Source organism: Dysidea avara, chromosome 12, assembly GCF_963678975.1.
Source record: "Dysidea avara chromosome 12, odDysAvar1.4, whole genome shotgun sequence".
Taxonomy (NCBI): domain Eukaryota; kingdom Metazoa; phylum Porifera; class Demospongiae; order Dictyoceratida; family Dysideidae; genus Dysidea; species Dysidea avara.
This window is the reverse complement of record NC_089283.1, coordinates 22,071,212-22,089,208: the sequence shown is the minus strand read 5'-3', so window position 1 is coordinate 22,089,208 and position 17,997 is coordinate 22,071,212. Positions and strand designations below refer to the sequence as shown.

At 39.0% G+C, this 17,997-nt stretch overlaps 2 protein-coding genes across 3 annotated transcripts; both read left to right on the top strand.

Annotated features, from left to right (window-relative positions):
* Positions 1–1,058: 1,058 nt before the first annotated feature.
* Positions 1,059–5,460, top strand: LOC136239935 (uncharacterized). The gene is made up of 4 exons (XM_066030678.1): positions 1,059–1,400; positions 1,483–1,760; positions 1,811–2,594; positions 4,509–5,460. Exons 1-4 carry the CDS (start codon positions 1,297–1,299, stop codon positions 5,458–5,460), a joined length of 2,118 nt encoding a protein of 705 aa, XP_065886750.1. The 5' UTR covers positions 1,059–1,296.
* Positions 5,461–13,087: 7,627 nt separating this feature from the next.
* LOC136241401 (uncharacterized) lies at positions 13,088–15,010 on the top strand. Of its 2 annotated transcripts, none has more exons than XM_066032593.1 (2): positions 13,088–13,292; positions 13,352–15,010. In XM_066032593.1, exons 1-2 carry the CDS (start codon positions 13,281–13,283, stop codon positions 14,567–14,569), a joined length of 1,230 nt encoding a protein of 409 aa, XP_065888665.1. In that variant the 5' UTR covers positions 13,088–13,280; the 3' UTR covers positions 14,570–15,010. The 2 variants fall into 2 exon arrangements, with proteins under 2 accessions (XP_065888665.1, XP_065888666.1); XM_066032594.1 differs by having other exon boundaries at positions 13,092–13,447; positions 13,497–15,010.
* The last annotated feature ends 2,987 nt before the right edge of the window (positions 15,011–17,997 follow it).

Here is a 17,997-nt window from a genome sequence, read left to right as displayed (position 1 = left end):
TGACTGTGAAATGGGAAATAATTTTAATCAATTCCCTAGTTTGCACTTACACGGTCTGGGGCAGGACTAGTTTAACCTCTGAGACAAAATGCTTGTAATTCCCTTAACAATCATGATAAGTGCATTGTGCATTTACAATGCCTATCCGAGGGTATTGCTAATCGCAACTACACCAGGGGCGGATCCAGGGGGGGGGGGGGGGGGCTTTGGGGGCTGAAGTCCCCCCCCTTCATACTTAGGTTTTACTTGATCAATATGTTGAGTATTATAATGAAATTTTGTCTTAGCATAATTATATGATCACTAATAATACAAATACTCATAAAACCACCTTATAAACATCTTTCCAAGGTATTATCAGTGGATTTATGCTAAAGTTTATGCAACAAGGACCTGGATCAGCATTGGAGGTGTACAAGATCGAGATACTTTAATAGAGCAGTCAGCTAACTACTCTAATAGAACATTCACTGGAAACATGTAGTTGGTTCTGTTATGGAATTTTTCCAAATCTGCCTGTGCCTATACATACAATGAAGTGCATTGGTCTGTTTAAAGGGCTTCATTCATCTACTTGTATAGTTAATATGTATGACAATACTTAATTCAGGTACACATTTACCATTGAAAATGCTCTCAGATTCAATCTTGTATTGTTCAAATTTCAAAATTTTCCACTTTCAGCATTCTTATTCTAACATGCACATATTCAGTGTTGTGCAATTGTGAGAGGGGTGCATCATGCACTTGGTTGTCTGTACCTACCCAAACGTTTCCATTAGCAAAATGCTTCAGAGAGCCATACCTAGCTATAATCTAAAGGCAGTATATAAAATATCTACAGGCAGAAAATATTATGAATTTTATGTGGAAATGTCTCCAAATTGCAGTATTTTAGCATCTATTTTTCAAAATTTTCCTGGGGGGCATGGTTAGTTCCAGCATGCTTTGTATGCTGGGAAGTGTGCTTTGCACACCTCTACCCAAGAGATTAGTACCTTGAGTTAGCCCCCCCTTTTATAAATCCTAGATCCGCCCCTGTACACAGAGTACATTTTGGAACGGATGGAAATGGCTCTCAGTACATGCGGTGAACTGCAGTTGAGGTTGCATGATGCCAGTCCTGATTCTGACATGCAGGAATATCTCCTTACACTTAACGAGCTAATAATTCATATGCGATTTATTTATCGTAAATGATGTGATTATGAAACCATTTTGGACTCCCACAGTGATCACATTTCTCCATCAGGATATCAAGCAAGGAGTACTCACTCTGCTAATGTTGGAAGACCTATGTTTGATATAAGTAGGGAACAAATAGAATATCTATCTTCACTTGGATTTAAGTGGGTAGAAATAGCAGCACTGTTGGGAGTAAGCAGGATGACAATTTACAGGTATGGTACATGTACAGTAATGAAAAATTACTTATGTGATTTAATCTACTGGTGCATATGAGCTTGTTTGTGTTTTGTTTAGACGACGTGTTGATTATGGTCTCGTAAATGAACAAACTGATGAGGTCAGTGATGAAGGCCTTGAGTCACTTATATGTGACATCAGGAGTGATCTGCCATATTCAGGGGTCTCTATGGTGTATGGAAGTCTTAGAGCAAGAGGAATTACAGTGACAAGAGAACGTATTAGGAACTCATTAAGGTCTATTGATCCATTAGGGTCAGCACTGAGGTCACGTGCTGGATTAACACAGAGACGTCCTTATACGGTTCCAGGCCCAAATTCTCTTTGGCATATAGGTACGTGCATTCTAATGTAACATACACAGAGATACATTTTGTTTCTGTAGATACACACCATAAATTAATAAGATGGAGACTTGTGACTCTTGGTGGTATAGATGGCTACAGTCGCCTTATCGTTTATCTGCAATGCTGTTCAAACAATCGTGCAACAACTGTGTTGGACACATTTTTCTCCGCTATCTGTAAACATCAATTATCCTCAAGAGTACGGTCAGATCAGGGGAGAGAAAACCAGAAGGTTGCACAATACATGCTTGAATCAAGGGGTGCTGAGCGAAGGAGCATGATCACTGGTAGCAGTGTCCACAACCAAAGGATCGAAAGGTTGTGGCGTGACATGCATAGAAGTGTCACGGTGCTATATTACAAGCTGTTTTACTTCATGGAACACCATGACATTTTAGATAAATTAAATGAATACCATTTGTGGGCATTGCACTACGTATTTTTGCCTCGAATCAACAAGGCCTTAGAAGAATTTGTTAACAGTTGGAACAACCACCCAATTCGTACAGCTGGGCACAAGTCTCCACACCAATTGTTTACAGCAGGTGCTTTGCTCCTCCAGAACTCACAACTAGCTGCCATGGATTTTTTTGACAATGTCAGTGAAAATTATGGGATTGATCCAGAAGGACCAGCTCCAATAGATGATGATGATAGTGGTATTGTAATACCACAAACTCCTTTGAAATTTAACAGCACTGACTTGGATATCTTAAACCAACAAGTGAATCCTCTTGGTTCAACGATCAACCTAAGGTGTAATTTTGTTACTGATCGCTTGCCATACGTCCGAGCTCCAATGAGGATGAAAATCGCTGTGGGGTTTGTCCACACGCTGATCATCATGAAAATCTTAGCTTTATCGTGCGCGTTACATATAAGTAAGTTTTGTGTTGTTTTGTAATCTTTTCAAGCCATGTAATGTATGTAGAATACTTTAAAACTTTAAAAAACGTACTGTTGGGTGGAAGGTAGTCACTGGTGCTTACTTTAAAGTGCGTAGTTACTTCGCTATGGTTAGCGATTTTCAGCTCCAGAGCAATTTTCTGATGGCTGTGTCATCATCTCAAAAGTATAAACCACTTCAAAGTCGGCATAACAATGCCATAATTAAAACCACAACTCCACCTTAGGTATTGTTGCATCATTGTGGCACCTCCACTTTAGTTGTTTACCTTTATAAGTTGTTAACTTGAATCTTTTTGCTTACTTGACATAGCCCCTTGCCTATAGGCATACACCATTGTATTGAAGAAGTGTGCAGTAGGTGAAACATATTTGCTCACCACAAAGCATACAAAGATCGCTGAGATCTGATACAATCTGAAGTTACTCTCATTACATGTACAAACTTGCAGCTAGAAGCAACTGCAGTTTCAAGATAGTCCAGATTGCTAGATGGCTTCCTGATTTAATTGTGCCATTTTTCCCTTTAAAATGTATGGGGAGCCCCGGAGAAAAAAATGTACCTTTTTTCAGTTTTTAAGCACTGTGCATGCCAAAGTAGGTAATTCCAGCCCAACAAACTATATATTTCTGAGATCGGCAATCAATACTCTATCTATTGAGCATATAAAAAGCCCATTTTTCCAAAATTTAAAAATCGGGCTGGAATGCCTACTAATAGAGTAGTCACAGTAGTCTTAAGAGGAGCAGTGTAGCAAGCTATGTATCTAGTTATAAATAGGGAAATATTAGTTGGTGAGGGCATCTATGATGAGGGGTAACTATTGTCAACAGGTGATGATCTTTTTTTTTTTTTGTCTTCAACTTACAGCTAGGCTGAAGTTGCAATTCCAGAGGGGAACCCCTTTTTTAAAAGTCTGGATCCGCCCCTGTTAAATGCAGTGGGATATCTAACTATGAGCTATGGAGCTACTCACAGTGTACACTAGGTAGATCTGGGGGGCATCCTCAGTTTATTAGAGAAAGAAGCCATCATTGATGGAATGACTAGTGAAAATATTGTATTAACAAATGTGGGTGAGCCCTCGGACACTGTGACAAACGACTTGAAATACTGATTTAAACTAACACAGGTAGATTACCACACTACTTTCAGTGTAATCGGTGGTGGAGGAAGTAGTTGATGTGGATGGGGGGGGGGAGCTGACCAGAGCATAAAATCCCTGGCAGCATGGAGGTATTTGACTTTTTAGACACTTGCTGGATAATATTGGTGCAGTGGCCGATTCGATTCCCACTGTAGCCAAGAATTTTTGTTTTCCCTTTTTAAGAACCCCTTTTTATGAACTGCTCTATTTGAGTGTTCTATTGGAGTATATCGATCTTTTTCACGGTTTTCAACCCCACTCCAAGAAGGATAATTTCGGCGAGACATAGAGAGGGGGGGGGCTAAGCACAGCCCCCCACCCCCTATGAGTGTAATTGTAATAGACATGGCCACATAGTGCATGGGTCTGCTGAGCTGGTGTGTGTGAACAGTATTGTGTTTGTACGCATGCGTGTGGTGTATTTGGGGTCACGTTAACAAGAATTAGAAGTGTAGCATGAACCTGCACTGTAACAGGACGCCCTTACGTGTGTACAGTAAAAGGACTGGATAGTAGTTCCTAATTTCATAACTTCTGTTTAGGTGAAGTGTCGGGAAGATGAGTGATGACTGAATCCTGCAGTGAATCATGATGTACTAGGGGTGAACCAGCAGAGAAATTCTGCCCGAACTGTGCTGTACTGATTCTTGTGTCATCCCTGCACTGAGCATCACAAGTACAGCAAGAAGTTTCAGAGTCATTGTATGGTACCTTTGACAGAACTGGAAGAAGTTCCCATCCAATCTAAGTATCCAATGTGCAGGGAGTATGACAAGCTAAAGCAGGAGGTGAAGGTCATTGACAAATATGGACCAACTAACCAGCAGTTACAACGGCCTTCTCTGTTGGCTAAAGGACCTGACAATGAATTGATTGTTGGTGATGGTTCCACCAAACAGTTAGTGGTTTTTAATGAACACTTTCAATGCAGTCATGTTATTGGTAAAGAAGGTAGTGGAAATGGAAAGTTTGTTTTCATCACTGGAATAGCAGTAGGCAAGGACGGATATTTATATGTTGCAGATGGTATCCTGCATTGTATTCAGAAGTTTAAACTATGTGGAGAATATATTTCCCAGTTTGGCAGTCAGGGTACCGCTGATGGGCAGTTCCAGTGTCCTTGTGGTCTAGTGTTGTCCCAGTCAGAACTGCTGTTTGTGTGTGACCAACACAACAACAGAATTCAAGTATTTCAAAATGACCAATTCTCTTACTGTTTTGGACAGCATGGCAGAGAACCTGGTAGCTTTGATAGACCTTATGACCTGACACTGAACAATAGTGAAGATCAGTTGTTCATTACAGATATTAACAATGACCGAATCCAGGTGTTCACTACAAAAGGACGGTTCCTTAAAGTGTTTGGTAACTTTACTGGAGTCCCTTTCCTCACACTGCAAGAACCAATGGGGATACACTATACACCAGATGGACACTTGTTGATCTGTTCCTGTGCGACTGCCTGTGTGTTGGAGTTTAAAAAAGATGGTAAGTTTATATCAGCCATTGAAGGTACCATCTATCAAGGCAAGGAAAGGTTTAGTGCCTCCTGTGGAGTAATGATGGTGAATGGTGGACAGATTGTGATAGCTGATCTATGGAATTGTGTGGATGGCAGGCTAGTAGTATTTTAGTAAAAATGTACACTAGTAGCATTGTAGTTGTATAGTATATTAACAGTTGTAGGTTGTGCATAAAAGTGTATCATTTGCTCTATTTGTTGTTGTTGTTTACAAATTTCGAGTCTGTTAAAACTTAGACTAATGTGTGGCATTTGGTGTCGTGCACAAGAAAAGAAGAGCATCGTATAATTACACCTTTCCTTGGGTAGCTGTCTGCTGCAATAATCAAGATCATACAGTATAACACATCCATACATCCTGGTTGTTATACATGTGCGTATGATTAGATAAAAATATATACAATGCAGCTCAATTGCAGGATATTTGAGGTGCAGCCACAATATAATATTGGATGGATTCATGCACTTTCAGCTAAGACGTACAATTGTGATCTAAAGAAAGTTGCATGTAGTGAAGGAGATTCAGTGGAGTGAATAGATGAGTTTTGGCTTTACTTGACTGATATAATTTATGTATATGCACAAAGCCTGACAGCCACAGCAGATTTAGGGAATATGGATACTACCATATCATCCATGCTGATAGACACCTCAAGACTATATATAGGGATGTGCTCTGTTGGAAGCAGCTCTATGGATGCTTGGTGCTGTTGACCTGCCAGTTAACCTTCTGGTAAGCTTGTAAAGTATACACTATGCACATCGTTCAGCATCCATAATTTCATGGCATGGGTCAGTTGTGGTATAGATACAATTTATTGTCCAACCTGGTGTGCATTGAGTTATCACAACAGAAATAGAATATGATAATTGTTGACACAAGTCCAAGGCAAAGTCAAGCAAACTGCATGGCTTCTATCTGAGTGCAATTACTTACACAGGTACTAAAATAGATGGCTTCGTTTAGGACTTTAATAACAAGCTGCATTATGCCCTATACTTATTGATGTGTTTGTCACATTGCTTTAGGTGAGAAATACCTTACTGGATATACAGGTAGTTATTACTGGACTTTTGAACTATAGCTAACAGGATGTAACAGGTGATAAATTTCAACACTGTTGACAATTCATGATTCAGCATAGCTTTGACAAACTGTATGTGAGGTGTCAGTAGCCTCAGCATTTTTTATTAATTATAATAAAAACTAGCTGTTATATATAAGTGTAAAGCCTGTTTATCATGTTACAGGGCTAGTAATTTATTAAAAGCTAGTAAAATAAATTTGAAGAGTATATAGCTAACTGAACCTCGAGTGTATGATCATATACATACATCTTGAATGCTGGTATGTATCACTGTGTCCATGCATTGTGTTGGTGAGAAGCACACTACCATAATAGCCTTATGACCTATGTATCTAATTTAGTGTAGGGCACGGCATTACTACCTAGATGCAGAGTTGGGGTAGTTACTTCAGAAAAGTTACTACATACTAGTTTTATTCCATGTAAGTGAGTTATAGTTACAGTCACTTTTTAAAAGGTAACTGATTATCTAGTTACTAGTTACTTTCATAAACAAGTTATGCCTGTTTGTTAACTTTTGTAAGATGATTTTATTTTGCCCAGAGCAAGGGAAGAAGAGAACTATAATAATTATATAATAATTATATGTACACTTTCTGAAAATAATGATTCTGCAGCCATTTCAGCTCAGTCTCAACTGTTACATCTGTTGCTCAAGCTGAACCATGAAGAACCGTACACAGAAAGTGTCTACTTAATGTAACTAGTACAAAAATTAAAGTGCTTTTGCTTTTAGAGCATAATTACCTATAGTCACAATCTAACTAGTTACTATTGTAACTCATGCAGTTACTTTTTGGGCAGTTGTAACTAGTTACAAGTTACTAGTTGCAAAGCAAGTAACTAGTTATATTAGTAACTAGTTAGTTACAAAGCAACTAAGTTACCCCCAACTCTGCCTAGATGGTACACTAGGAAGCCCAATTTAGTGCATGGGATCTGGGGGCATCCTCCAACAGATTTATATTTCAATTTAACTATCATGTCATAATAAAATACTGATTCTATCTTTACAAAGGTAGATTTCCACACTATGACTTTCAATATAATTGTAACAATAACTAGTATATGGCTACCTAGTAGAACAAGCTAGGTCATTATTCAAACATTCAAAGTTATTACCATATCTTGCTATGAGCCACAAAAGATTTTTTCATACTTATTGTCTACAACTTTGCATGCAGTGGTTGGTCCAGGACCTCGGTCAGATGGGGAAACTTGGTGTGTAAAGTAGGAGTTAATAATCCCATTGCAATCAGCTTCCTGAATGGATTAACTCAGTAATATCAAGAGTGAATATGTGTATATTATTATAGTGATTGACTTTATGTTTCTATCCCCATAATTGATACAATAGGTAACTGTTTGTGTATTGTACACATCTGCTAAGTGTTAAAAAATATTAATGGGACTAACTAGCTGGGCTTGAAATATCTGCATGGTTTGTGCATGGTGTATATACAGCAAGTATTTTAAAGCTATTAAAGAACTGGATAGTAGTTGTAGTTGTACAAGTGGAAGATGAGTGATAAGACTGAATCGTGCAGTGAATGTACTAGGGGTGAAGTCAGAGAAATTCTGTCCTGGCTGTTCTGTATTCTTGTGTCATCCCTGCATGAACATCACAAGTACAGCAAGAAGTTGTATGGTAACTTTGACAGAACTGGAGGTTCCCTCTGATCCAAATATCCAATATGCAGGGAATATGATAAGTTGAAGCCAAGAGGTGAAGATCATTGACAAATATGGACCAAATAACTGTGGCCTTATTAAAGAAGGTTATACATAACTTTAAAGTGGCCATAGCAGCATTAGAACACTATTCCAGGGGCATACACAGGAATTTTGAAAAGGGGTTTCCACTACTGTTAAGTGACTGTTATATTAGAGTAGTTTATATTGCCTGATTACTTTATTAGATCTCTTAGCCAAAACCATAATTCATGCAGAATAATACTGTAAGTGTTACAGTGAGAAACTATTATTTAACTGAAGATAAAAGTTAAAAATGTGTCCTATATATTCCCGATTCTGGAAACCTTAAGTTTCAATTTCTTAATATTTCAAATGCATGGTGTGTAAAATCCAAAAGGGTTTCCTGAAACCCCTTAGGTACACCCCTGTATGCAGGCAAGGTATCAAACAACTAACAATAGGGTTAGCTTGATCACTATGCATTGTGGTATTTGTTAGAAGGTATCAACAACAGGTTTGGGGTGATATTAATTATGAAAACAATATTTATGTAGAAGGGACCATATAGAGCATGCCACAGCCAGAACCTTATCATAGATGTTGGGGTACACATTTACCATGACCCAATTTTGGAGTGTCACGTGATCCCACGTGACATTAAGGGTCAGGTCTGAAGGCCCCAGCTTTTATCATCACTGGAATAGAAGGGATATTTATTTGTGCATTGCAGATTGTCACTTATACATTGTATTCAGAAGTTTAAACTGAATGGAGAATTTATTTCCCAGTTTGGTAGTAAAGTCTCCTTGTTGGCAGAACTGCATTGTTTGTGTTTGACCAGAGCAGCAATAGAATTCAAAAATAACCAAATATCTTACTGTCATGGCAGAGAACCTGGTAGCTTTGATACACCTATTGACCTGACACTGAACAATAGTGAAAATCAGTTGTTCATTACAGATAGTGACAATAACAAAGTCCAGGTTTTCACTACAAAAGGACAGTTTATTAAAGTGTTTGGTAACTATACTGGAGTCATAAATGGGTGGGTAAAAGCAATGAATCTATCAAGGCAAGGAAAGATTTAGTACTCCTTGTGGAGTAGTGATGATTGATGATGGAGAAATTGTGATTGCTTATCTATGGGGTGACAGACTAGTAGTATTTTAGTAACAATCAATGTATGTGACCTGATCTTGGAAAACCTACCTTTTTGGCACATTGGTCAATTTTCTGTTTTGTGGCTTAAATGAAGTACTGGGTGCTCATCTATCTTGTTTTAAAATTTCAGCTTAATATCTTTAAGCATTCCTGAGATATAGCCAATTTTCTGTCCTGTACATTACAAACTAACTTTTATGGTAATGTAGTTCTGTGAGTGATTAAGGGTGACAAATGGTGACAAATCACTTTGTTTACCAATAATTCCATTCTTAACACTAGTATGCTATTAGCATTTTAGTTGTAGTACAGTTTTAGCCCCCATACAAATATTTTAATAAATTAAATAAATAAATTATGAACTCTTGGTTTTAAGGTTGTGCAAAAAAGTATATAATTAGCTCTATTTGTTGTTATTTACAAATTTCAAGTACAGTAAGGAGAGGGAAGACTAGCAAAACTCAGACTAATGTTTGACATTTGGTATCATGCACAAGAAAAGAAGAGCATCTTATAATTATTTTACATCTTTCCTTGGGTAGCTGTCCACTTCAATATCATACAGTATGACATATCCATGCATCCTGGTTATTATAAAATATGTGTACGATTAGATACAGTGCAGCTCAATTGCAGGAAGTTTGAGGTGCAGCCACATATACATATTGGATGAATGCATACACTTGCAGCAAAGACGATTGGGATCTAAAGCAAGCTGCATGTAGTTAAGGAGGAGTGAATGGATGAACCTTGGTTTAACTTGATATATGCCTGAAAGCCACACAGATATGGATTCACGATCAGTGGATTTAGGAAATGTACCATGTTGGACATGCATAGCAACCACACCTTATGGGACCACATTTAGGGAATGTGCCGTGTTGGAAGTAACTCTGCAAGGATTGCCAGTTAACTATTCTGTTAAACATTGTAATAAAGTAACCACTGCATGCATGTAGCATCCATGGGTCACTTGAATTAGTATAACTAATGTGGTGATACAATTTATTGTCCAGCCCAGTGCACATTGAGTTATCACAACAGAAATAGAATTACTTTAGGTGAGAAATACCTTCCGGATACAATTAGGACACTGTACTTTTGAAACATGACAGGACTTCACTAAGTTATATAGCTATAAGATAATGTAATCTGGGCCCAGTACTTTGTTGATAAATTTTGACACTGTTGATAGTTCATGATTCATAATGAACCACTGTAGCTTTGACAGACTGTCATGTGAGGTGTCAATGTAGCCTCAACATTTTATTTATGTAGCTATAGATCAATAAAGACTACTGAGTACAAAGCCTGTTGTTAACATGCGCTGGGAAAGGACTATAAACAAACATTAAAAGATTAAAATATTTAATGTATTTGCTCATATGAAGGGTATAGCTAGCTTAACCTCTAGATTAAGATCTTAAAGGATAGTATGTAGATGCATTCCCCACACACTGTGTCTGTCGTGTTGGTGACCAAGCTGAGTTTTTGGGGTGATAGTACCAAGATAGCTATATGTACCAGACATGTTAGTTGATAATAACAACTTTATAACTGCAAAATGTCTTACATCAATTGCTTCAGTAGAGCAGTTGTACCTTTCCCATTGTGCTCTTGATGTAAAGTGAGCGGATGTTCTGCCAATTCTTCTTCAGTATAGTGACACCAAAAAGTTTATCGCCAAATGAATATTTGCAACCAGCTCATCTTCATCCATTTCAACATGGCCAGCAACAACAGCCAGGCACAATACCTTTTTCATTTGAAATTTGATGGTTGACTTGACCTCTTCAATCCTGACAAGCATGTTGTCAGTGTGGGTCAACATAGCAGGGAATTTGCCAGCTTTGCTTAGCCAGGGTCCAAGCAATGGTATCTGTGGTTTACTCATGGCTTTGGCCGCGTGAAATTATTAGAGGACTATTACACATATGCGCTTTAATTATATTTGACGTGTTGTCCCATGTAAAATGACTAGTATGGGATGGCGAGAGTCGGAGCGCGAGGGCACATGTTCACACTGGGAAGCGCTTCTGGACTGGAATTCTATTTCAATGTACTGCTCTACCACATTCTAGATAATATAAACGTCATAATTTTGACAAACACTCTAATTGAACAATCAGAATTTTGAAGGTACATACTGAATAGAGAGAATATATAGACTACCACCATGAGTACTATTCATGACTTGCATAAGCATGTTATCCTATGTTGGTATTGTTGGCATAGTGAAACATGGTGTGGGTGAGTTTCTACTGGTACTGTAATCTCCTCCACTGGCTTTTTGTTTGATTTATAGAGTAGTAGTAGTAGTAGTAGTAGTAGTAGTAGTAGTAGTAGTAGTAGTAGTAGTAGTAGTAGTAGTAGTAGTAGTAGTAGTAGTAGTAGTAGTAGTAGTAGTAGTAGTAGTAGTAGTAGTAGTAGTAGTAGTAGTAGTAGTAGTAGTAGTAGTAGTAGTAGTAGTAGTAGTAGTAGTAGTAGTAGTAGTAGTAGTAGTAGTAGTAGTAGTAGTAGTAGTAGTAGTAGTAGTAGTAGTAGTAGTAGTAGTAGTAGTAGTAGTAGTAGTAGTAGTAGTAGTAGTAGTAGTAGTAGTAGTAGTAGTAGTAGTAGTAGTAGTAGTAGTAGTAGTAGTAGTAGTGTGATTTAATGAACATTATCTTATGTACTTGTACATGATTCTGTTCTTTCTCTGTACAATTGTGTGTACACGTAATTCTTTTAATGAAAAGTAGTAGTAGTAGTAGTAGTAGTAGTAGTAGTAGTAGTTATAACCAACGAAGATTTTATCGTCAACTTGGATCGAGTAGTGAGACTGTTCCTGGAGAACCTTCATTACCTGACTTGACTACCTTTTGGACAAATATCTTTGAGAAACAGCCTAATGCAGACTTAAGGACTCCCTGGCTGTCCCAGCTACGGGAGCAGTTTGTGGAGTCTTCACATGCTCAATCTGCATCATGTATTGATCATACTGTGTTTGCCACTACCCTGAGGCATCTACGAAACTGGGCTTCCCCAGGTCTAGATGGGATTCAGGGGTTTTGGTGGAAGCGGTTTGGCTCTGTTCACACCTATTTGTGTCGTACATTTGATGAATTTCTGCAGTGTGAGCAAACTGTGCCATCCTGGTTACCGTTTGGTAGAACTATATTGATACCTAAAACTGATGATCCGACTAACCCAAAGAATTATCGCCCTATCACTTGCTTGAATATTGTTTATAAGATATGGACTGGATGTTTAACTTCCTTGATGTTTGATCACTGTGCAACCAATCAACTCATCCATCCTGCACAGAAGGGCTGTGCTAAGGGTCAGTATGGATGTACTGACCACCTGCTACTCACTAATCGTATCTGGCACCAAGTACACAGTAAGAATCGTTCCTTGTCAGTGGGGTGGATTGACTATAAAAAAGCATTCGACTCAGTGCCACACAATTGGATTATCGAATGCTTACATCTTTTTAACTTCCCACAAGTTTTAATCACTTGTCTACAACAGTTATTACCTCTGTGGCGTACAACTTTATTCCTTCAGCTGCCACATACTACGCCTGTACAATTGTCTACTGTGTCAGTCAAGTGTGGCATTTTCCAGGGTGACACATTAAGCCCACTGTTGTTTTGTCTTGCTTTGAACCCGCTGAGCTATTTATTGGACCGACTTGATGGCTATAAGGTGAGTTCTGATGTGTCTCTAACTCATTTGTTGTATATGGACGATTTAAAACTTTTCGCTCGAAATGATGATAGCCTCTCTACAAGCTGGTGGATACAGTCCAGAGATTTTCAGATGCCATTCAAATGAGTTTTGGAATCTCAAAGTGTGCTAAATTGACCATCAAGAGGGGCAAGATTGTTCAAACCGGCCCACTGCCTGTACTGAGTAGTGATGAGATTCCTGAGTTGGAGATTGCTGGTCTGTATCGCTATTTGGGCTTCCCCTGAGGGGGGTGGCATTGCTCACGCACTCTGTAGGAATGTTGTACTTGGTAAGTTCAAAAGCAGGCTTAAGTTTATATGGACAAGTTTTCTGTATGCACGTTTTAAGGTGCAGGCTACTAACTCTTTTTGTGTGCCGCTATTGTCGTACGGCTTTGGAATTGTTGACTGGACCACAGCTGAGATTTCTCAATTTGACATTTTGGTGCGTAAGACAATGGTGGCATCTAATAGTTTACATCCTCGCTCTGCAGTAGAGCGCCTCTACCTCCCCCATCATTCGGGTGGTAGAGGTTTATCAAACATTGAAGATCTCTATCGTCGTCGTGTTATTATGCTGGCACATCATTTACGTACATCTGATGATGCTTTGGTTAGAATGTGCTATTTGTTGGACACATCATTGCCACCACGCAAGTCAGTTTGCTCAAGGGCGGATGCTTATGTTGCTGCACTCTCTGTAGATGGGGACCTAGCTCAAGCTACAGCTGATGAATTGAAAAACTTAGTTTGTGATCGCCAGAGGTTGTGTCGCTGGGATATTCTGCGGGGCAAACCACTGCATGGTAAGTTTGTTAACTGGTGTTGCTCCAACCCAATAGATGTATCAAGGAGCTTTCGCTGGCTTGGCGAGTTTTTGCATGGTGAATCAGAAAGCACTATTTTTGCCATCCAGGACCAGGTTATAAGGACTAGAGTGTATGAGGCAAAAATAATGCATGTCTCTATACCAACTCTAATGTGTCGTTTGTGTGGCAGTCACGAGGAGACCATTCAGCACTTAATGGCAGGATGCCCGATGCTGGCACCAACAAGCTATCTCCATCGTCACAACTTGGTGGCCCGTGTGATTCACTGGCATTTATGTCGTACTTTTGGCATTCGTACATCTGCCAACAGTTGGTATTCTCATCAGCCACTGCCTGTGGTAGAGAATGCCACAATCAAGATATTGTGGGACTTTGGAATGACCACCGTGTCCCGGGTTGTGAGCAATCGCCCAGATATTGTTGTTTTTATGAAGGAGGCTCCGGAGAAGATTTTGCTTGTGGAAGTGTCATGTCCGGCTGACATTAATGTTCTTGACAAAGAGAATGAGAAGGTAACCAAGTACCAGCGGTTAGCAGGGGAGATGTCAAGGACTTATTGTCAGCCGGTAGTGGTTGTTCCAGTTGTTTTTGGAGCCTCTGGAATAGTTTCAAAGAATCAGAAGAGCCATCTGAAGAAGATTCCAGCCTATAATGAAGTAGTTTTTGCCACCTTGCAGAAGGCAGCCATTCTTGGAACAGTTGACGTTCTTAGGAATGTTAATTTGTGTATGATGTAGCTTAGGCTTTGGCTTGTTACATCATTACTATTGTCTGTACAATGTGTTGTACATGTAGAATTTCATTAAATCCGTAGTAGTAGTAGTAGTAGCTGCCAAGTGCCTCTAAGGAGCAAGAAAAGTTACAGAAGTATCAATCATTGGCACATGATTATCACTTGATGTACAGAATGCCGGTGATAATTATTCCTGTGGTGGTTGGATGTACAGGTGTTGTATCTTCTAACTGTATTACTCACCTTCGTCGTATCCCAGACTTTTCTAACAATTTATTTTGTACCATTCAAAAGGCAGCCATAATTGGAACTGTTCATGTCTTACGGTGTACAAATGTGATTTAATGAACATTATCTTATGTACTTGTACATGATTCTGTTCTTTGTCTGTACAATTGTGTGTACATGTAATTCTTTTAATGAAAAGTAGTAGTAGTACTAGTAGTAGTAGTAGTAGTAGTAGAAAGTTAGTCTCACTTGCTCATCATCTCTAGTCTATCATCATCTATCATCATCCTCGTAGTGCTATTGAGCGTATTTATTTGCCTCGCTCTGCTGGAGGTGTTGGGTTGGTGAACATTGAGAACTTGTATAACAGAAAGTTAGTCTCACTTGCTCATCATCTCTCTGTTTCTTCTGACCCTCTGGTCTTATTGTGCTGTGAGATTGATAGTGATTTGCCAAGGCGGAGTTCTGTGTTGTTCAGGGCCAGGGAATACTGTGCATCTCTATCTGTTACATCAGACTTCCAAAACATCTTGTTCTCTTCACTGAAGTCTTTGATTCGTGACTGTCAGTTTAGCCGGCTAATGTCCTCTATCATCAACAAACCTCTTCATGGTCAGTATTATGCACTTTTAAACAAGAATTCAATTGACAAGACTAGAAGTGTGTGCTGGCTGAAAAGCCATGTTCACTCAGAGTCGGAGTCTACAATACTTGCCATTCAGAATCAGGCCATCACCACCAGAGTTCTTCAGGTTAAGATTATGAAGATGAGCATTCCTTCTATAATGTGTAGATTGTGTGGAGAGCATGAAGAATCTGTTGTTCATTTGTTGGCAGCTTGTCCATCATTGGCTGCCACTGCTTATTTATATCGTCATAACTTAGTAGCTGTAGTGGTGCATTGGCATTTGATGAGGCTACATGGATTTTTACCTGGTTCCTCGTGTTGGTTCACTCATAGACCCCCTGCTGTGGTTGAATCATCGGCAGTGAAGATCCTGTGGGATTTTAGCTTACAGTCTGCCAGTCACCACCTGAGTAATCGTCCAGATATTGTTTTATTTGACTATAACCTTAAGAAGATCTACTTCATTGAAGTTTCTTGTCCAGCTGATGTAAATGTGCCCTCTAAGGAGCAAGAAAAGTTACAGAAGTATCAATCATTGGCACATGATTATCACATGATGTACAGAATGCCGGTGATAATTATCCCTGTGGTGGTTGGATGTACAGGTGTTGTATCTTCTAACTGTATTACTCACCTTCGTCGTATCCCAGACTTTTCTAACAATTTATTTTGTACCATTCAAAAGGCAGCCGTAATTGGAACTGTTCATGTCTTACAGTGTACAAATGTGATTTAATGAACATTATCTTATGTACTTGTACATGATTCTGTTCTTTCTCTGTACAATTGTGTGTACATGTAATTCTTTTAATGAAAAGTAGTAGTAGTCTGTGATCGTCAGAAGGTGTCTCGTTGGGAGACTTTGAAGAATAAGCCATTACATGGTAAGTTTATTAACTGGTGTGGTTCCAACCCTGTGGATCTATCTAGAAGTTTTCGTTGGCTTTGTGAGTTTTTACATAGTGAATCAGAAAGCACCATCTTTGCTATTCAGGACCAGGTTGTGAGGACTAAGGTGTATGAGGCAAAAATAATGAATCTGTCAGTACCAACTTTGATGTGTCACTTATGTAGCAGTCATGAGGAAACTATTCAACATCTGATGGCAGGGTGCCCAATGCTAGCACCAACAAGTTATATCCATCGCCATAACTTAGTGGCATCGGTGATTCACTGGCATCTATGTCATACTTTTGGCATTGGTGAAATTGCCAATAATTGGTACTCTCACCAACCATTGCCAGTGGTTGAGAATGCCAGCATCAAGATGTTGTGGGACTTTGACATCATCACCGTATCCCACATCCCGAGCAATCGTCCAGACCTGGTAGTGTTTTTGAAAAAGACTCCAGAGAAGATTTTATTAATAGAGGTCTCTTGCCCGGCTGACATTAATGTACTGGATAAAGGAAATGAGAAGATCACAAAATATCAAAGATTAGCTGGAGAGATGTCAAGAACTTACTGTCAGCCGGCAGTGATTATTCCTGTTGTGTTTGGAGTGTCTGGAGTGGTTTCAAATAACCAGAAGAGACATTTGGAGAAGATTCCAGCCTTTACCCGATTAACTTTTGCTAACTTATAAAAGGCAGCCATATTGGGAACAGTTAATGTTCTTAATAATATCAATTTACGTGTGGTGTAACTTAGGCTTTGCTTGTTTCACCATTATTCTCTGTACAATGGTACATGTTAAATTTTATCAAATCCGTAGTAGTAGTAGTATTTTATTGCTTACAGCTATGCGGCTGACTCAAGTCTTGTACAGCCAGATCTTTTCTTCCTTTTGTCATTACTTTTCCTCTAACTTTTCAAACAAAGCTGTAGGACCAGGTGTCTTACAGATCTAGTCTTGCTTGGCTACAATGGCTAAATCACTTATTCTCCCACGGCACTTATGGATTAGAGATTATAAGTGTCTGCATACTCAAGCAGGTGCTTATAATCTTAATCGTTAAGCACTGTCAGTCTGGCCACATGACACTATTACAGAGCTTCAGCACTTGTGCTATAAAGCCTTAATGAAACAATCACATAGAGTGGAGGAGATTATGCTGTACACTCATAGAAATTACCCATACTACATACCTTACAATGTTCTCTACACTAACATAACTATAAGTCATGAACTACTCATGGTGGTATAGCTAGTCTATATTCTCTCTACTCAGTATGTACCATCAAAATTCTGATTGTTCAATTAGAGTGCTTCACTAGCGCAGTATGATGAATGCATGTGCATGGGAGAGTGCAGTACATGTTGAAATAGGATCCCAGTCCAGTCCAGGATCCTGTCCAGGTAATAGTGCTTCCGTTCACACTATAGTAGTTCAATGAATGATACACACATGAGCACACACTATAGAACTCACTCAGAGTTCAAAGGTTAATCACTGTTCAGGATTTTTAAGAAATCCATTTCATTGATAGATTGATTTGTAACTGGGATATGCAGCTTGTTGCAGATAGTATCCCAGGGAGCTCTGAAACATCACAGCTCCAGTAAAACAATGTGCAAGTACATTAAAAATTTGCATAAAATAATAAGTAGGGGTGGGCAATACCAGAAAGTTTTG